At 41.4% G+C, this 21,344-nt stretch overlaps 2 protein-coding genes and 1 pseudogene across 2 annotated transcripts; 2 read left to right on the top strand and 1 right to left on the bottom strand.

Annotated features, from left to right (window-relative positions):
• Positions 1-97: 97 nt before the first annotated feature.
• Positions 98-3,790, bottom strand: duox2 (dual oxidase 2). The gene is made up of 9 exons (XM_068723562.1): positions 3,702-3,790; positions 2,554-2,678; positions 2,001-2,184; positions 1,832-1,889; positions 1,603-1,737; positions 1,247-1,454; positions 928-1,142; positions 645-835; positions 98-312 (listed from the first exon to the last, which is right to left on the bottom strand). Exons 3-9 carry the CDS (start codon positions 2,145-2,147, stop codon positions 301-303), a joined length of 966 nt encoding a protein of 321 aa, XP_068579663.1. The 5' UTR covers positions 2,148-2,184; positions 2,554-2,678; positions 3,702-3,790; the 3' UTR covers positions 98-300.
• duox (dual oxidase) lies at positions 3,708-16,128 on the top strand. Its single transcript, XM_068723559.1, has 33 exons — positions 3,708-3,846; positions 3,931-4,014; positions 4,088-4,246; positions 4,618-4,805; positions 4,955-5,156; positions 6,261-6,427; positions 6,801-6,864; positions 7,239-7,335; positions 7,515-7,605; positions 8,118-8,223; positions 8,462-8,634; positions 8,709-8,884; positions 9,012-9,130; positions 9,221-9,358; positions 9,457-9,570; positions 9,969-10,171; positions 10,463-10,648; positions 10,877-11,102; positions 11,634-11,727; positions 11,813-11,988; positions 12,084-12,153; positions 12,316-12,357; positions 12,809-12,987; positions 13,103-13,333; positions 13,444-13,543; positions 13,635-13,684; positions 13,781-13,908; positions 14,012-14,165; positions 14,333-14,565; positions 14,655-14,813; positions 14,935-15,090; positions 15,635-15,763; positions 15,857-16,128. The coding sequence occupies exons 1-33, from the start codon at positions 3,780-3,782 to the stop codon at positions 15,977-15,979; spliced, it is 4,584 nt and encodes a 1,527-aa protein (XP_068579660.1). The 5' UTR covers positions 3,708-3,779; the 3' UTR covers positions 15,980-16,128.
• Positions 16,129-17,027: 899 nt separating this feature from the next.
• On the top strand, positions 17,028-18,834 carry LOC137881954 (general transcription factor II-I repeat domain-containing protein 2-like; annotated as a pseudogene).
• Positions 18,835-21,344: the final 2,510 nt, after the last annotated feature.

Below are 21,344 nucleotides of genomic sequence, written 5' to 3'. Positions count from 1 at the left end.
TTTGTTTCATCTTTCATTTCTCATGAAAAAAGAGTTGAGCAACGACAGACCTATAATCCGTATTGATCAGTGTATATACACAGTGTATGGATCCCATACAGATTTACATATTGTACTTACAACTATTGCACCATGACAATGAACTTTACATACACAACTATTTACAGTTAAATCATGCATAACACATAACAGGCCCTCATAGATAATTCAAACAGGTGGGAAGATAGACACTCCTGTAACACATTCAGCAAAAATATCTTCAAGTATTAGCTGGATTCCCTGAGGGAAACAAGGACGGCTTCATACGTGCTCCTAAAACATAGAAACAAAATCATGTCAGTCAAGTGGATATAACTTCCTTAAATACTAAATGGACATTATTGTGCAGGATTCATGACGTATATGGTGTGGTGGAAAAAATAGCAGTGATTCATCTTATTTCAATCTTGCATCCCTTATTAATACCACATTGGTCACAGAACTGAATATGTATTTTGCAACAAGAAATGCATATCAAAGTCACATTTTTCAACAGATTAATTTAAGTACAATGAATAAAGCACTGTTGCTGCTTGTAAATAAATGATTAATCCATTGCTAGATGCGTCAAAAGGGAGAATTACCCTCTGAGTGTCGCCACTTACCGACATGACTTTTGATGTCAGTGGTGAAATTGTCACTCCATCAAGAAAAACTGCATTCAGGTAGCCCTCCCCATAAGAAACATCCTCGTCTTCATAACTGTCGACGCCAACACTGAAAGCCTCTTTCATTTTCTCTGGTATCAGAAAGTTCAACGTCACCATCAGAATCCCGATGACGGCACACAGCACACCTGGAAATCATTTCAGTTAGTAGAAATATCGCTCTGTGTGCCAGTTTACAATACAAAACATATGAAATGAGTGTGCAGCCTCTCATCTTTACCTGTAGCCAGAGCCAGCCAGAATGAATGGCTGTACTCGATTTCAAAGGAGTCAGTTCCTATGGAGAAAACACACTGCGGCACGTTCATGATGGTGGAGAAGGAGGCCATGGAGAAGAAGATGAAGGCAGCGGTGGCCATCATCATGTACCCGGCGTACAGAACGACCGGCATGGAGAAGAGGATGTTGGCGAGCATCCAGCAGCAAAATGCTGTCCTGTGAAAGTGTGCAGCCATTTTAATGTCCGCTACTTTTAACATTCATCTGCTGAAACCGACAGCTTATTAATACAAGTTCAAACTGTTGGCAGTTATCATTACCAGAGGGTTGCAGAGGCATATCGTCCAGAATATCTGTACTGAAAGATGAGTCCACATGTGCTGCTCAGAGTGAATTTCTCAGCGATGTACAGGATGGGGTTGGGTAAACCTTTCTCCAGAGCTTCCTCATACTCTTCTTCCATAGTGTCATGCCAGCTGAAGATCTCATTGTAGTCAATGGTCTCATTGAACTGTACAACAGGATTCCCTGTGAGAGAAAACAGGCACACGTTTATGACAGATGCACCTAAAACACACATATTCCACAAAATTGTATTAATGAAAGGACTTGCAGGATCGGACTATTGAGCAAACATCTTACATATCTGCACACGACAGCAGCAACAGTGACTCACCCTTTAGTGTCACATTAATGCCATACAGTCCAACATGCAAGCCGATGTCAGCGTTAACCACTGCGTTGCTGAAAGACTTGTAGGTGGCATTAGTGGTCATTCTGGCCTCGGCCCAGTCATTGGTAAAGTTGAGCGCTACAGAGAGGAGACACAAAATGATGAGTGACGTTGGCAGGAAAACGAAAATCTGTGATTTATTCAACGACAACGACAAGAATACAAAACTCACCCACTATCACCACTCCTATGAACAAGCTGATAGTTATTCGACACATCCAGAACAGCCTCTGATAGGAACATAAAGGGCAAAATTATTTAAGGTGCATTGAATCAAAAAGGAGACAATAATTCTGAGGTTTTTGCGGTGAGTAATAGTTATTGTGATGCTTTGCACTCACCGACTTTCCTCTTATCCCTGGCAGAATGAGAAGAAGACTGACTGCTAGCACAAGAAAGACCAGAATAATGGTGAGCAAGCTGCCACTGAAGATGAAGGAGGTCCTTTGTAGAGGGTAGAATGGGTAAATGTCATCGTAGAAAGTCATCTTAGCTCCTTAGCTGAGACTAGACAGTAACAGTCCGCTGTAACAGAGAAGACAGTGTTAGTGGCGAGGCTCTCAGTTTCCTTCAGAGGCAGACATAGCCGCACTTGTTCCTTACAGCAGGACGTATATTACTGCCGTGAAACATGGCACACGATGAAGCACAACCATGTCTGACTCATGTAATATCATCTAGTGTTCTCTGACACTGTCTATCTTTGATGCAAATAAATTAATGCAACTGCATAATAAACTAAGGCATGCAATTCAAGCTCATCCAACTGACCACCTCAGTGTAATGTAAATAGGTGCTCTTGATTTTAATTCACTCATTTGAACGTAATTGTAAATAAATGTTTCAAGTAAAACCCATCAATGAAACAGAGGAAATCCAAAAGATCTTTCTTACCTGAAAGTTGAAAGACGAGTACGGCAGAAGACGAAGAGAGTCCAATGTGAATGTTGAGGGAACATACACTTCTTTTATACCCCCAGCCCCCTTTCACTGAGGAGGAGGATGCATTGACTGGAATGCTGTGGAAAAGAGGTGTGATCCAGAAGTATTGACCATTCCCATTTTTGGCAACACAGGTCTCATGCAGTTTGTGATTAGCTGTGCAGTGCAAGTTGACTTTAGTTATTGCACCATCCCTCACCTGCACTTATGATCCTGCACTACAACTCCTACTGCACTACTGCACTTCAGCCTCTCCAGTGGGTAAGACTCAACTATTTCATCTTCTCCCCTCAAACACAAACTGTTTCAGGAAACAGTATTCTTTGAATGTCTGCAGTTTCTAAGTAACGTTTTGGTGTTCATCACAAAAGGTGTCAGCTGTAGAATTAAACGTCCTGTCTTGTCTTTCTTGCTAAACCAACAAAGTAGATAGATACTAGATAGATACTAACTTTATTTATCCCGCGAGGGGAAATTATTTTGTTACAAGCAGCAATAGGTTACAGAGCAGCAATAGGTCACAGGTAAAAAATCTTAATATTATATAAAAAGAAAAAGAAAAATACAAGAAAAATACACGTCACAATATATACAGTTATAATATAGTAAAGATGTTATATAAAAAATGCACACTATATACACAGTGAATAGAACAGAATAATATTAAATCAACTAAATAAACAGTAGTGCAGAGGTTTAACGATTTGATTTGGCCCAAGGTGATTTATTGTACAGTCTTATAGCAGTAGGCAGGAATGTTCTCCTGTACCTGTCCTTATGACAGCGGAGCTGGATCATTCTGTTGGAGAAAGTGCTCCGCTGTCCCTGCAGTAGGTGGTGGAGAGGGTGGTCCTGGTTATCCAATATGGATAATAGTTTCTTCAGTGTCCTCCTCTCCACCACCTGTTCCAGACTGTCCAGTTTACAGCCGAAGATGGAGCCGGCCTTCTTAACCAGTTTGTTAAGTCTGTTGGTGTCTCCGGCTCCAATGCTGCTCCCCCAGCAGACTACGGCGAAGTACAGTGCACTGGCCACAACAGGCTGGTAGAAAGTGTATTACATAGAAATCTAATAGAAATATGACAGTAAATGTCTGTTACCTTCATCTTGTCTTCACTTTCCAGAAGTCCTTCACTCCTCTCGGCGGCAGACTGAGCTGAGGAGCATCTCTCGCATCAATGGATTTGCGTAAACGGGTTTGGAGTATCTGCGCAGCGGTTGGCTTGGTGCTCATAGTCAGTGAACGTAAGTACCCAACAAGTGTACTTCATAGTCAGCTACTCGGTTAACCTATAAAAGTGCTGTTTAAACCCGACATGTCTTGAACAGAGTCACGCTGTGAAAAAACCTGGGAGGTTCCTCGCTTCGACGGCTGGTACAACAGTTTGGGATATCCCAGACGCGGAGCTGTCGGTAAGTTTCAAGTTTGCAGCAGCACCAGCAGACGCTCACAGCCTGCCAACACACTGTACTTGTGCTCGCGCAGGTTCTCATCTTGTGCGTCTCGTGCCCGCGCATTACTGGGACGGAGTCTACCAATCTGTCCAGGAGCCGCCAAACCCCCGCAGACTGAGCAGCCTGCTGGCCGGGGGTCCCTCCGGTTTGCCCTCAACACGCAACCAGACCGTGCTCTCTCTGTTCTTTGGTAAATATATCAGGCAGTGTGTTGCATTGACGTGCACGATGAAAACATATTAAATCAGAAGGCAGAATTGACCCAAACTGAACGTTTGTTGTGAGTGTGCACCAATATGGCACACTGATGCAGGTGCAAGATTTTATCTGGAAGATTTGTGTGTATTTATGTAAAAGTTAAATTATGTGACCAACTCCTCGATAAGATTTTGTAAATGCAAATTGCAAATTAAAACTTATATTGACTGATATTTAACCAATCATATGTTAAGATGAATCTGATCCGTCTTGTGTCACAGAGCCAAAAATCAAACAAACACTCCGGAGCCAAATAGATGTTTTTTGTAGTGATGTTTTTTTTAAATTATTTTTACTTCTCAGGTTATCATGTTTCTTTTGAAATTTTGGACTCAAGAAATCCTGGGTGTCCACCTGAGTTCATGAACATCCCAGTTCCAAAAGGTGACCCTGTCTTTGACCCCACTGCCACTGGAAAAGTCCTGCTGCCCTTCCAGAGAGGACCGTGGGACAAAGAGTCCGGCCAGAGCCCCAGTAATCCTCGCATACAGGTATCAATCTTGAGGAAATAAAAACAGTGCATGTGAACAGTAAATTAAGATCCGTAGCAGCTCTGAAAGGCACTTGGCATTATGCTACCCGGCATTTCCATTTTCTTCAAGTGCGGTCATTTTAGAAAAAACAAATACATCACATGCAGGTCAACTTGGTGACAGCATGGATAGATGGCAGCTCCATCTATGGCCCCTCCACGTCCTGGTCTGACTCCCTGAGAAGCTTCTCTGGAGGGCTCTTGACTTCAGGCCCTGAGTGGAACATGCCAAATCAGGCAACAGGACACAGTTTCATGTGGGCCGCCGCTGACCCCTCTACAGGAGACCACGGACCTCACGGGTTATATGGTGAGACATTTTATACCTAATACTTCAGATGTGACCTGAAACAATGTTTGCAATATAGTTAATTTGATTGTCCACTGAGTACCAGACACTGATGTTTATTTCATCAGGAGCATTTTATAAAGCTGTTATTTCCACTAAACTCTAGACTGAATGCCATTGATTTTCTCAAAAGTAGTCAAACATTATTTCCTCTGTACCTGGAGTGCAGTACATCCAAACATATAGTTAAGGTTGATTTATTGAAGATATGTTGGCTGGAGCTCAACCAAAACAATGGAGCTCAGTGACATTTCATTTATGGCCTTTAAAGCCCCAAACTCAACAGCAATGTCTCTTTCCAAGTTCACAAAAATCCACCGCTCTGCCTGTGAAAATTCTCTTCTGTTTAAAACTGTGAGAGGAGGTCATTATTACACATTATAGATCTCCAAATCTCAACAAATCTGATCCAAGACTATCTGGAGGCACAGATTTCACTCAAGATAAGATTACATATCTTTTAGTGTGTGTTTAGCTGAACTAAACCTTTTAACAATCAGATACCTGAACTGTTTTTTACACTGTATGTGGTAATAGTAACAATACTGTAAGCAGCTGAACTCAAGCGGCAAGAATTTCTTGCAAATATTGTTTCACTCATCAGGGTTGCAGCCTGTGAGGCTTAGTCAAAAGAGGCCCTGCTTGACGTGAGTTATGACTCTTTAATTATTGTGTTAATGGCTTGTCACACTCACCACAGTAAATCCCTCTCTCTATAGCACAGGGGATGCCGTACAGGTGTCATGAAACCAGTGTTTTGTTGCTTGTGTTTGTAAAAGGTGTGTAGTTATTATGTGGGACGGAGGCGGAGGATCTTCTGATGTTGTCACCGCTCTGTTGTCACGTCCTTAAAAACAAACAGCCAGATTATCATTCCATTTGTGATCAGAGATCCTCATCAATAAATGTAATGGGAGTGTGTCACTATACTGACACGTTTTTGATATGAAAAATGCATTAAATAAATAGCCTCTTCTCTGTTTATTGTGTTGTAGCTATAGTGAAGTTGATTCACATGATGGAAGAGCAGAATTCCCTATAATTTGTGCCATCTTCTGTGTCCAGAGTTGGGAAATGCCTGGGCCAATGAGAACATGTTCACAGCAGCAGAGGGGATTATCTGGTTTCGCTACCACAATTATGTAGCTTCCAAACTGCATGAGGAACACCCTGAGTGGTCAGACGAAAAGCTGTTTCAAAATGCCAGGAAGATCGTTGTTGCCACATTCCAGGTAGGAGGAAAAGTCTCCATGAAATCCTCCCGCTACTCAGGCTTCTGATTTTATTTGCACTCTGGAGAGAGTAACGCTGGGTGGTTGTCATTTTATGGATGAAATTGTTGGTTTCAGTTTAAGGGCGAAGGCATCGCCTCTCACTTGTTTGATTAGTCGAGTCTGTCCACTGCAAAAACTGTCCTGATCAGCATTGCACACATGTTAATTACCCTTTCTTCTTCTATTTAAAACAATAAGTAACTACAATGAAACAATGTTTTTTGTCATATCAAACCCAAAATAGCAATAGAGAAACTGCACCTTAAAAGGAGGTAAATACAGTTTTAGTGAATTCAGAAAAGCTGCAATAAGCTGCTGTTTTTCCACACAGAATATTGCTCTCTACGACTGGCTGCCTGGATATCTTGGAGACAAAAAGCTCCCTCCTTACCCAGGTAAGACTCAGCCAGAGTGCGTGTACGTACAAGTGGAGGGGAACAGGTAATGCACTGGTGACCACAAGCCGTGGTCAGGTGAGCTATCGTTGTTGGTGTTTCACAAATATGTGCTCCGTCAGCAAAGCATCACCCTGAGTCTCCTTCTTCTGCTGAATAAGCACCCGCAGCTTCAGAAAGTTAAAGGGACAATAGTGAGATGAGCCCATCACTGACCATTCACTCTTCATTTTCATATTCACACTGCTTTAGTTGCCTCAGGTTGAACATTTGGATGATGATATAGGGTGTTTGCATGCATGAGGATTGTTTCAGCTTGCAAGTTATTTTGTTCTTGTATTGGTTTGTAATTTTTTTAATTTCTCTGTGCACAGGTTACCAGAAGTTTGTTGACCCGGGGGTCTCTCCTGAGTTTCAGGCTGCTGCCATACGATTTGGCATCACTATGGCCCCACCTGGTGTTTACATGAGGTACTATTCTATTTTTCGGTTGACACATTGTGAAAAATCCAAGCTTACTGTGTTTAGTGGGCTTTGGTTGAGTGTGAATTTTCTATGGGCTGCTGTGAACAGTGTCAGACAAAAACAAAACAGCATGTACTAATTTTTTTAAATTAAACCCACCGCATCAGCTCTCCTTTTTCCTACAGAAACAGAACCTGCCATTTTAGGAAGCTTGTCAACATAGATGGCAGCTCATCACCAGCAATGCGTCTTTGTAACAGCTTTTGGAAACGTCAGGTATATTATGATCATACTTCTGCATTTTCATATTAGTTTAAGGAATATGTTTACAGTAAATTGACTTGTGTGCTCATTTAAACACTATATGCTTTTATCACCTCAAACTGGTCTCTCCACCACTGTCTAACGCCGCTTACTTTGAAAAAAAAAATCTTTCTTGTAAGTAGTTGCATAATGATTTTGTGAAAATGAGAGCAGGCAGTGAAGTTACATTTAGTACAATTATTTGTCTGTAGACATGTTTTGGCAGAGTTAATTACGAATCACTTTACATGTATTTCTTTAGATTCTCGTCTATAAATTCTCAGTTATGTTTTTCATTTAAAAGTTAGTGTTTGCGTAATGAATATCATGGATGTCTGTGATCTGTTGAATTGGAGATAGAGCGAGCAAATAAGACTAATATGTTTGTGTATTTTAAATGGCCCCTGATGCCACACCCACACACACACACACACATACACATACACACATCATATTTTTTAATGCTTTTGTCAATCTGCTTCCAGACAGATGATGTTAAAACGACAAGTCAGGACATAGATGACCTGCTCATGGGTATGGCTTCGCAGATTGCAGAGAGAGAAGACAATGTTGTCGTGGAGGACCTAAGAGGTGATTAATCATCCTCATTCACTGCATGTATCAGAAATCAGAAACAGATTTTCAAATGCAAGGCGTTGATTTTGTCTTAGTGTTGTGTACAGAAAATATAAGTACCACATAAGTCAAGCAATCATAAATATAAAATGGGAATCTATAACAAAATCACTGCATATGCATATCATTCATTAACATGTTTTCAGGTTATAAACTAATATTCACAGCTCTGATCTGATTTGCACACTGACAGACTTCATGTATGGACCCCTGAGGTTCACCCGGACAGATCTGGTGGCCATAACTATCCAAAGAGGAAGAGACTTTGGCCTGCGTAGTTACACTGAGGTCAGAAAAGCTCTGGATCTGCCTCCTGTCAACACATTTGAAGACATAAATCCTGAGCTCAACAGCATCAACCCACAGGTAAAAATCGTTAAACAAAGATTGATCCACCTGCATAAAAATAGTGAATTGAAGTGTGTTCTTGTGTCCAACAGTTGCTCAACGATATTGCAGAACTGTACAGCAAAGACATCTCAAAACTGGAGCTCTTCCCTGGAGGACTACTGGAGTCTCTTGATGGTCCTGGTCCAGTTTTCTCCGCGATCATCTTGGACCAGTTTGAACGCATCAGAAATGGAGACCGCTTCTGGTTCGAGAACAAACAGAATGAGTAAGCTCCTCTCTGAAAGTCTTAAAATAGAAAATAGTTGTGAGAGTGTCTGATCCTACAGTATTGTGTGATTTACCTCATATGCCGATCATCTTACTACAGCTGTGATCTTTGGGGTGTTTTCCAGTTTGTTCACAGATGAGGAGATCGAGATGATCCGCAATGTGACCTTTCATGACGTTCTTATCGCAGTCACAAGTGCAGAAACCACTGATATACAAAATAATGTGTTCTTCTGGATGGATGGTAAACATGTGTATTTGATTAATAAACAAAACTAGGATTTCAGTGATATAATATTTAAAGGATGGATAAACAAACCCTCTTTTGCCATAGGTGACCCTTGTCCTCAGCCAGTGCAACTGAACGCATCAATGCTCCATCCCTGCACTAATGCTACCAAACTCAATTACTTTGATGGGAGCCAAGCTGGCTTTGGGATATTTATCATTATTCTGTTCTTCTTTCCTGTTGGTCAGTATCACATACACAAATCCATCTCCTTTTGCACAGCAATAATACTAATTTCCAGCAGAAACTGATAATCCAATTTGATTATTCTACTTTTACAGTTAGTTTTCTGGTGGCCTGCATGGTGGCGTATCTCCGCAAGTACAGGTACAAGAAGTTCCAGAGAAGAAGAAAAGCTGGTGACAGAACAAAGGAGCCAGCTGTGGAAGTCACGGGTACGTAATGTGGGGATTTTAAAAATACTTTTAATAGTGTCCAATGTTAGTGAAAACAGAATATATTTAAGTCAGGTTTTTACAATTGACTCAATGTCAATTACATCAGCTGACTATCAGCAGCTATGATTTACTGCAGCGCTGGGCTGCAGCAGCCAGTATGTATGTCACATGGTATCAACACAGCTATAAAATTGAGCTGATTATATGCATTTATGACCTTTCATGAGTTATATATCCTGTCTGCTACAGAACCCAACCTATAAACTCTGCAAAAACTGATAGTCGGTTATTCAAAGGTGACAGTGAAACCAAACTGGTAGTTATGTCATTTTACACCTGCGGTCCTAATCATCATCCAGAATCCTGTCTTACGCCATTCTGCTTTTGCTCTCCAGCCTACGAGTGGCAGGGCCATAAAAAACCTCTGCAACCTGTCAGCGTGGAGCTCGATGAGAAGAGAAGGCTGCAGGTCTTTGACAGATCTGGGTCCGCTCACCGCTGTCTCAATCTGGGCAACCAGGACTACGTAGACATCCTTCTCTCCAACAACCGGCACCAGAAAGCTCTGCTGCTCAAAGTATCAAAAGAGTATGACCTGGTGAGCAGCTGGAGATGGGGGGGGGGGGGGGGGGGGGGGGGATTTATACCTTCAGGTTCTGAAAAAAAAGCTGCAGTGTGATTCAAGCTATAGGAAAAAAAGGGTTTTCTTTTGCTGCTGTTACATTTTGTGTAAGTCTAAACATCAAATTCATCAAATGCTTTCTCCCTTTACCGGTGGAGTTATTTTGCACCTCATTCAATCAATGAGCATGATTCTGCAGATCTACCTGATCTAAATCACTTTTATCTCACTCCAGTCCTGTTTTTCTTCTCCTGTCTGTACATGCAGGTGCTGTTTTTTGATGATGAGAGCAAACGTGCAGCGTTTGTCAAGCATCTGCGCCCGGGGGTGACAGACCTCGCCCAGGAGATTAGAGTGATGGAGATGAGTGAGAGGGAACTGCTGAAGGAGGCTTTAACCAAAGAGCAGAGGGCTCAGATTGTGGAAACTTTCATTCGACACGCTTTCTCTAAGGTACCGCCAGCCTCTGGTTGTTTACCTCATCCTCCGCTCCGTTACAGCGGCAGCAGATTTAAGCTCGGCCACAAAATGTCGTCAATCCTTGTCTGAGGTCAAATTAGGTCTGACCTGCAGCCAAAAGAACTAATTGTTGGTCTTGATGGTGACCTCATCCGTGATGGACAAACGGTAACCTCAGTTAACGTCGGTGATATTACTAATGACATGCCCTCTGGTGCACAGGTCTTGGAAATAGAGAAGTGTGACGCTGGGGACATGAGTGGCGTTTCCCACAAGAAAGCCAGAGAGGTTCTCCAGTGCGAGCTGACAGCGTCTGAGTTTGCTGATGCTCTCAGCCTCAAGCCCGACTCCTTATTTGTCGACTCCATGTTCACACTCGCCGATAAAGATGGAAACGGTTACCTCTCCTTCCGAGAGTTTCTTGATGTGATGGTTATCTTTATGAAAGGTAAAATGCAGGGCTCCGAAGTGCTGTAGCTTTGTTGTGTATCTAGGTGTGCTGCTATCTAAACAATGCATAACATGTAAATATAAACTGGATTTTGATTCCAGGGAGATGGAGGGAATTATTTTGAGGTTTGATTTTTTTTTCATCACTAATTTAAAAAGAACAAAACTGACTTTTTTTTCCGGCTATAAGCTGAGAATTTGAGCAGACATTTTTATATAAAAAATCATAAGAATTCAACTAAACAGAAGTTATGAATTTATGAAAAAGCATTTAGAAACATAATTTGAAACTTTCTAGTGGATGATCTACTGCGACTGTCCAGCTGCCAACAAAGATAAAGTTACAGAACACATTATGAAATCAGTTAAGTAAATCAATAAATCAAGTAAAGTAAAGTACAGGTTTTACAGAATGATGTAAAGTGGATCTAGACAGGAGCGGGCAGTGTCGGATATTTGATAAAAGGATTAATGTCATGAATCAGTCTAGTCCTACATTATGTCATTGATGATGTTTGTATTTCATCAGGGTCTCCTGAGGAAAAATCTAAACTGATGTTCTCCATGAACGACATTGGTGGAACTGGTTTCTTATCAAAAGAGGAATTTGCCAAGATGCTCAGGTTTGATCAATGTTTCCTTTTTTTTCATGACACCAAGTTTTTTTTCTGTCTGATGATTCATCTTATCCCTTTTGATGTGCTTCAGGTCTTTCATTGAAATCTCAAATGGTGCTCTGTCAAAGAGCCAGGCAGAGGACGGCATCAAGGCCATGATGCAGGCTGCAGGCTTTGATGACAAGGAGAAAATCACATGGGAGGACTTCCATTTCCTCCTGCGGGACCACGAGAAGGAGCTGCAGTTTGCCCAACTCAATGTCAAAGGTTGGAAAAAAAGTATTGTCTAAGTAGATCTTTTCTTTAAGTCCTCACTTCTCTGACCTTATCTGATGAAATGAATGTGTCTGCTGTGTGTGCAGGGATGGAGAAACAGGGGAAGAAGCGGATGAGTCGAGACCAGAGAGTGTCCTTCATCTGTCCAGGAAACAGGTCAGAGAACAGGACACAGGCTGTGATAACTCATCCCAGATCACAAATGGTGCTTGTCACTGTGTATAAAAACAATGATCCACTGTAGCTTTGTCACTCATTTCATTTATATATCCCAAGTGACTATTGTGTCCCAGCTTACAATCTTGTTTTTGTTTGCAGCGGCTACAAGACAGATGGATCGGAGATACGAAGACGGAAAAAGTTTGTTCAATATTTGATTTTTCTGCTCCTGTAAATGACTGGATGGAAAGATAATATGACAACAAACAAAACTCACCATGGAGAAGTTAAACATATGAGAAGTTCTGATTGTTGTCTCAAAGTATTAACTGTAGACTACCCCCCCAACCCCCCAAGTTAAAAAAACTATTTCAGTTCCTTTTGCACAAGTTTCTTTGTAGTGTTTATGTATTGAGGGAACTGTGGTTGTGTGGAAAACCTTGGCAGCCTGTGGTTTACCAAAATCTCATGAATTTATGAAGTTGCACATATGATGCAACTGCTCTTGAGTCCCTCTAACTACCGTAGAAAGTTAAAGCATCACACGCTACTTCATCTGTGGTTGGGTGACCTCAATATGATCAAAAGCTCCACAGCGAAATACAAGAGTATCCTCTGAGTAAAAATGGATGATAGTTTTGAATATTTTCAGGTTAGGTGTCAACACTCCAAATGTCTATGTGAAGCCCAAGCGTGAGCAGTACATAAGGAACCCGATCCAACAAAAGATCCAGCACTTCAAACGTTTCATTGAGAATTATCGCCGTCATATCGTCTGCTTCACTGTCGTGTACGGCATCACAGCTGGCGTGGTGCTCGAAAGATGTTACTGTGAGTAGAAATCATTCCTCTCCTTGTTCAGATTCCTCACTATGTTAATATGTTATAGTCCTCTTTTGACTCTCATGCATTTATTTTCTGACCTAATTAAAAACATTGTTTTCAGACTACGGTTTGCAGTCCGATTCGACAGGTATCCCAGAGACTTCACTGGTGGGCATCGTTGTCGCCCGTGGCTCGGCCGCCGCCATCTCCTTCCTGTTTCCTTACATGCTCCTCACTGTGTGTCGCAACCTCATCACGCTGTGCCGAGAGACATTCCTCAACCGCTACATCCCCTTCGACGCAGCCATTGATTTCCATCGCTTCATGGCCATGACCGCCATCCTTTTTTCAGGTTGGTAGCCTGGAGGAGATAAAAGCAGAGAGCGATGGTAGAAAGTTAAGTTCTGATGTCTTCACCTGTTTATTTGTGTGAGCTCACTCCTATTTATGTTCCAACTGTAGTTGTTCATAGTTTGGGCCATGTGTTCAACTTCTACATCTTCTCCGTCAGCAACCTCAGCATCCTGTCTTGTCTGTTCCCCAAAGTCTTTTTCAACAACGGGTAACGTTTGAAATAGCTGCCTGATTTCATCAGCTATTTGTACACTTTGTGGAGAGTTACGTTGCTGATTCACAGTGTGTTTTCATGTTAGGTCTGAACTTCCTCTGAAGTGGTCGTGGTGGTTCTTTCAAAGCGTTCCAGGTATTATAGGAAACTGTTTTTTACGACCTCCAGTGGTACATGCTTGTTATATTATGCTTTAATCCTGTTTTTTGCTCTTCTTTGTCCTTTTCCTAGGAATGACTGGTGTATTGCTTCTTTTTACTTTGGCATTTATGTATGTTTTTGCCTCACACTATTTCCGTCGCATCAGCTTCCGTGGATTTTGGATTACACATTACCTCTACATTGTTGTGTACATTCTAGTAAGTACTTATCAGACTTTAAAGTACCCCAAATGCACTCTGCAGTCAAGTGGCTTGCATGATGCAGTTTTTACAAATAATGTGATGTTGGCTTTGTCAACAGACAGTTGTTCATGGCAGTTTTGCCCTACTCCAAGAGCCCCGTTTCTACATCTACTTAATTCCACCTGCACTGCTCTTCCTGCTGGACAAACTGATCAGCTTGAGCAGGAAGAGCCTGGAGATCCCAGTGCTCAGAGCTGAGCTGCTGCCCTCAGGTGACTCTTCTGGAAAATCATCAAAATGTCTTGTTATTCTCTGTCTCTCCTTGATTTTAGTCTTCGCTATCTAAGTTTCACTTTTCCATTGTCTTCACTGAAATCACGGAATGATTGCGTGCATTGTGCATTCAAGTTCACACTTCCATCGGCTTTCCTACCTGTAGGTGTGACACATCTGGAGTTCAAGCGACCACAGGGCTTTGTGTATCGTTCAGGCCAGTGGGTTCGTATTGCATGCCTGATGTTGGACACAGATGAGTACCACCCATTCACACTGACGTCAGCCCCACACGAAGAGACGCTGAGCCTGCACATCCGAGCTGTGGGGCCCTGGACCAGCCAGCTCAGAGACCTCTACACCGAAGAAAGCTTGCTCGAGCTCGGAGCCTATCCAAAGGCAGGTTAAAGCATTATTTTGTGTGTGGAAATAGTTTAATTTTGTTCTCCATTCTTTGTCTTGATATTCATATTTTATTTCATCCTAAGCTGTACTTGGATGGCCCATTCGGTGAGGGCCATCAGGAGTGGATTGACTTTGAGGTGTCCGTTCTGGTGGGAGGAGGAATTGGAGTCACCCCATTCACCTCCATCCTAAAAGACCTGGTGTTCAAGTCCTCCATCAAGTCCAAGATTCAGTGTAAAAAGGTACTGCTTAAAAACCTACAATACATTTAGTCTTGAATCCGCACCTGAGGCATTATTGATTTGTGCAAGAAGTTCACTCTTTCTCTCTTTTCTCTCTCAAACATTCACTGGTTGTTTGAAGGTGTACTTCATCTGGGTGACACGAACACAGCGTCAGTTTGAGTGGGTGTCAGACATCATCAGGGAGGTGGAGGAGATGGACACCCAGGAGCTAGTCTCAGTCCACATCTACATCACGCAGGTGGCCGAAAAGTTCGACCTCCGCACCACCATGCTGGTGAGATCCAAGTGTAGAAAGAAAAAGTCAACTGAAATACTTTTAAATATGTAACAATTACACATAACAATTCATTTTAATGTTTACTTCCAAATAAGCTTTATTACAGTAATAGTTCAATATTTGGGTAAATAAGCTCCTCTTTATAGCTGGGAGTTAGATGAGAAGATTGATACCACGCTCAAATGTATGATAAATATGAAGCTACAGCCAGCAGTCTGTTAGCTTAGCTTAGCATAAAGACTGGAAACAGCTAGACTGGCTCCATCCAAAGATAGCAAAATCGGCCTACCAACACTAAGAAAACTTCTTGTTTTTGCAGATTAAGATAAACAAGATATGACGTGTTCCACCTTGTCTAGTCTTAATGCGAAGCTAAGCTAAGCTAACCGGCAGCTGGCTGTAACTTCATATTTAGCATAGCAGAGTATCACTAATCTTTTTATCAAACCCTTGTGAAGAAAGATAATAACATATTTCCTCAAACTGTTCTTTCAATAGTAATGAAATCCACCAATGATCCCTCACCCTTATCTTTTGACAGTACGTGTGTGAGCGCCACTTTCAGAAGGTGTGGAGCCGCAGTCTCTTCACCGGCCTGCGCTCCGTCACTCACTTCGGCCGGCCGCCACTGGTGTCCTTCCTCAGCTCACTGCAGGAAGTTCACCCCGAGGTCAGTCCTTCATCCATCTTCAGCTACCTCGTGTTTGTCTGAAACATTGCCCAATACATCAGCTTACTTTTCAACTTGTATTATTATCTGTAGGTGGGTAAAATTGGCGTATTCAGCTGCGGACCACCCGGACTGACCAAGAACGTGGAGAAAGCTTGCCAGCAGATGAACAAGAGGGATCAGGCCCATTTTATGCATCACTATGAGAACTTCTGACCTGCCTCTTAGCATTGGACTACATGGTTGCAGAATGAAAGATGAGACACTTTACAATGGAGAATACAAGTTACTAAAGCAGTTAATGACAAAATCACACAATCACAGAAACAATGTCGAAAGTTTTGATTTAATGTAATGTCTACCGATTAAATGTGTCTTCATCATTACATCTATATTCTGTATTCATGAATATTATTGTTATACATTCATTTCAATCAGTCAAGGATGAGATTTTTGTATTTCTTATAGCACAAAAACATACATTATTATATTCACAGGATATGTCAAATAATTTCTAATCATCATGGAGTTTTATTTGCTGTTTGACTCAAATATGTAACTGGCGTTACCTATCGTGTCATTACTTTGTTCGATTGATTTTTTTGTCATTGATTTCTTGTGTTTCATTTGAAATAAAATCACATTTTACAATAGATTTGTAACACTGTCATGTAAGAAGAATTACATTCACTACCACTTTCATAACAGCAGCTGTAAATGTCTTGTCTTCGTAGTACATACGATTATGTAAGAACCTGTGGGACTTTGTGCAGTTGAAGTTCTCTTGATTCTGCTGTTGGCTCCTTCTGGTGCTTCCAGCTTTTGGACTAAAATTATACTTGAATTAACACAAACTCCTAAATTTGATTGTTGGTTGAATGATACGCCAGACAGCTCCTCCACCCAGAATGATAATAAGAAAGTAAATATGTGGATTTTCCACAGGGGGAGGAATTTTTTCTTGGTGCCAGATGAATTTATGAGTTATTATTATTCATGAGTTAAAGCTCTAGGCCACATGTGTCAAACTCAAGGCCCGCGGGCCACATCCGGCCCGTGAATGAATTATCTTTGGCCCGCATGATAAAATCTATTTACTATTAGAGCTGGCCCGCCGGTATATCGCACGCATCACCATAATACTACAAATCCCACAATGCACTGTCCGTGTGTCGTCGCGCATTCGCGGGCCCGCGAAAGCGCGCCTCACAGTCTGTATTACATACCACTTGTGTCAACTTTCAACTATCCCTCTCCCCAAAAAATGGCTAAACGAAAGGTGGAATTTGAAAAAAAGGATTTTTCAAGACAGGTGGGAGGCACAGTATATGTTCGCGGATGTAAAAAGCAAAGCTGTGTGTCTTCTGTGCGGAGACAGTGTGGCTGTAATGAAAGAATACAACACAAGAAGACACTATGAAACGAAGCACCAAGACAGATACAAGCATCTGGACACGACACAAAGGCTACAGAAGGTAGAGGCGTTAAAAAGAAGTCTGGTGTCACAGCAGGCTATGTTTACTAAAGCCAAATCACAAAGCGAGGCTGCTGTTAAGGCCAGTTTTATTGTGGCAGCAGAGGTTGCGAAATCAGCCCGGCCCTTTACCGAGGGGGAATTTGTCAAAAACTGCATGATTAAAGTTTGCGACGCCGTGTGCCCAGAAAAAAGACAAGCATTTTTAAATGTGAGCCTAAGCCGAAACACCGTTGCTGACCGTGTGCGTCACCTTGCTGCCAATCTCCAACAACAGCTTGTGGGAAAGGGAAAAGATTTCATCGCATACTCCCTTGCTGCGGATGAGAGCACCGACACTTCTGATACTACCCAACTGTCAATTTTCATCCGTGGAGTGGACTCAAGCCTGTGCGTAACAGAAGAGTTTTTGGGATTACACCCAATGCATGGCAGAACTACGGGGAAAGATCTCTTTGAAGAGGTGTCCAGATGTGTAGATAAAATGGGGCTGCCGTGGGATAAACTTGTGGGACTGACAACAGATGGAGCGCCTGCGATGTGCGGTCAAAAGAGTGGATTGGTGGGGAGGATCCGAGAAAAGATGAAGGAGGAAAACGTTACAAGTGAGTTGACAGCTTATCACTGCATCATACACCAGGAGTCGTTGTGTGGCAAAGCCTTGAAAATGGAACATGTGATGAGCATCATAACATTAGCGGTTAACTTTATCAGAGCCAAAGGTTTAAATCACCGCCAGTTCAAGTCTTTTCTGGAGGAGGTAGGTACAGAATATGGTGACTTGCCCTATCACACAGAGGTGCGATGACTAAGCCAGGGAAAGGTGCTGGAAAGATTTTTCCAGTTGCGTGAGGAGATCTGTGAGTTCATGGAAATCAAAGGGAAAGGCACAGCAGAGCTCCGAAATAAAATGTTTCTGTGTGAAGTGGCGTTCCTGTGTGACATCACAAGCCACCTGAATGCGCTCAACCTGCAGCTTCAGGGGCGGGGCCACGTCATCACTGACATGTACGCTACAGTGAGGGCTTTTAAAACCAAGCTGCGCCTGTGGGAGACGCAGATGCTGCAGGAAAACTTGAGCCATTTCCCGCAGTGCCAAACAATGAAAGAGCAGGTCGCTGCCTTCCCAACTACACAGTTTGCTGAAAAACTCGGCATACTTGGTGCTGACTTCACACGGCGATTTGCCGATTTTGAAGCCCAAAAAAGCAGGTTTGAACTGCTCAGTAGTCCATTTGCAGCTGACGTGGAAAACGCACCATCAAACCTCCAAATGGAGTTGATTGAGCTCCAATCTAGTGACACACTGAAGGCAAAATATGAGTCTGTGGGCGCTGCAGAGTTTCCACGTTTCATCCCCGACACAATGCCCCAGCTGCGCTCCCAGGCTGCTCAAACGCTCTCTATGTTTGGCAGCACATACTTGTGTGAACAACTGTTTTCTTTGATGAAGATGACCAAAACTTCACACCGGACTCGTCTTACTGATGAGCACCTTCACTCCATCCTGAGGATTTCCTCAGCTCAGAGCCTGACCCCAGACATTGATGAACTTGTATCCAAGATGAGACACCAAGTGTCTGGCTCAGACCAGTGAGCATCACAGAGCAGCAAACGGTGCTTTGACGCATTTTCAGTTTTTAATGTAGTTTCATTTTTGCATTTTTTTTCTCTTGCTACTACAGGACATTTGATTTGTCTTTGAAGTAAATTATTTTTGGCTGTTGTTTGCCTGTAGAAACTGTTTCCACTTGAAATTACTCTGGAAAAACTGCAGATAGAGCCATAAGCAATTAATGAAACTGATTTTATTACTTTTATTTTTATTTATTTATGTATTATTTATAATTTTTATTTCATTTATTTCATAATTAATGTTGTTTTATAGGCAATACTCTATAGGCCTTGTTAGTTCCGGGTTCAATATGTGCACTAAGGTTCTTTCATTAAGTTTTCAATAAACGTTGAACCCATCTGGCCCTTGACTTGTATCAATTTCTTTATTTCGGCCCACTGTGTATTTGAGTTTGACACCCCTGCTCTAGGCCATCATTCTCAGACTAACTGCATTTTTAACATTTATGTGTTTGATATTTGCACAATAAATTGGGTGCTATACGACACAGTCCCAAAACAATGGGCTGTACGCCTTCGTTTGCTTATCAAATACACTCAAGATAAATTTAAAGAATTAAAGAAGTGAGTCGATATCATGGAGGCCTAGTGAAACTTCCCGAGCAGGATAAAAGTAACAAGCTTACTCAGTCACGAAGGTAGTTGGGTGTTCTGTTTGAATTTCATCTGAGAGGCACAAGGAAGGAGACAGCACTTCAGCCTCAGGTCATGTGTGACAAGTGCGTGTGTTATCAGGCAAAAACATCCAACAGCTATAATCATGCCGATTGCAATTGCAAGAATCACCCTGCAAGCTGATGGAAAGAATATTGTTTTCTTTACTTTTATTTACTCAGGGTTGTTTCATTTGGAGCAATGGGAGCTTTTTCAGGAACGCCCTACTCCTGCCACACACATTCACACCTGGCAACCCAGTTCAACCATCAGCTGATGGCCAACGCCTCGATCGATAGCGACTCTGCATTTGTACTGAGGGAGGGACAAGCACTGCTATCTCATGATTCCGATCAAAAGTTATGTTTTGTGGTTCAGTGGTTACAGAGACTGAAACAGGTTCATTCAATGGAAACAAATTACTGCAAATCTACAACTGACAATAGACACCTTTATACGAAAATGGATCTGGGTTACATTTTACCTAAATGCTAAAACTATCGAGAAGGGTTGGGGTAACACAACTTTGCTCTACTATCATGACTACAGTTGTTAGGCCCACTTGTCATAATCGTGCTTTGTGACGAATGCCAACCTTTTGTAAAAACAGTTTCTTTCATTATTTGTATTTTCTATTTAATTCTTATTAATTAATTATGCTTCAGTATTTTTTCCCTTTTATTAATATTCCTTTTTGAGTACATGTGTAAAATGTATACATGTAGGAATGTATATGTATTGGTATGCTGTGTGCGTATGTATGTGTATGTAGATGGCTATGTAAAGGCAGATGCATATATGTATGTGTATTTCTGTGTATATGTGCATGTATTAACAAATTTCCCCCTGGGGATGAATAAAGTATCTATCTATCTATCTATCTATCTATCTATCTATCTATCTATCTATCTATGTATGCATGTATTTACATATATGTTTAGATAGGTGCTCGCTAATAGCCAAAATATTAGTACTATTATGTGCTTTATTTTTATTTTTAGAGGTTGTATGTCAGGGACTGTTCTATTGTGTTAAAAATGTAAAAATAGAAAAATAGTTTTTTTTTGCCAGTTTGGAAATCCAACTGGTGACTTTCTCGTCACAATTAGAAGATTCTGTAACACTACAAATTATTCGACTCACTTTTAAATTCACCATTGCACTCCTATGTATAACATTGTCAAACTCACATTGAAAAAACTTTTTATTATGTTATGATAATAATCTTTCTTGACAAATGTATTACATTCATACAGAGATACAGAAATACAGCTTTACTTCCTTTTAATGCCAGCATACTTACTGTAAATGGGATGCAGATATCTACTAGTTAAATCTGTCAAACAATCGGAATTATTGTGGAGAACAAACCACTACATCTTTATCTCACTGTACATGTGGAAAGTATATCTTACATTATCTTCAGTAAATGTTTTCTGGTTTCTGTTCTTATCTGGTTGCAGTTGTTCTTGCAATTACTCAATTTCCCAACTGCCGTCATTAGAATCTCATTCATTCCAATTGAATCTAATCTGATATCACTTTTAGTTTTCTGGAAAAGAAGTTGTTGAATGTTTGGTCTGGAAATTATAAAAGGGCTTAGACACGTAATACTGTGACATGGTTCCTGCATTACCTAGTCTTTTTTTGCATTGTCACTTTTACTTGTTTGCAGGCACTTGTACAGCTGTCACACAAATGTTCTGGCATTGGGCTTATAACAAGTCAAACAGAAGTTTAGTCATAAGAACAGTTCCTGACATAACCGTATGACTCAACTTCTAAGACATAAGAACCAAATTAAAACTTCAGTAGATG

The sequence above is a fragment of the Cebidichthys violaceus genome, unplaced genomic scaffold, assembly GCF_023349555.1.
Source record: "Cebidichthys violaceus isolate CVI_PGR_0920_01 unplaced genomic scaffold, fCebVio1.0.p SCAF_3, whole genome shotgun sequence".
Lineage (NCBI taxonomy): Eukaryota > Metazoa > Chordata > Actinopteri > Perciformes > Stichaeidae > Cebidichthys > Cebidichthys violaceus.
The sequence above is the reverse complement of the archived record's forward strand: the minus strand, read 5'-3'. Positions and strand labels throughout refer to the sequence as shown.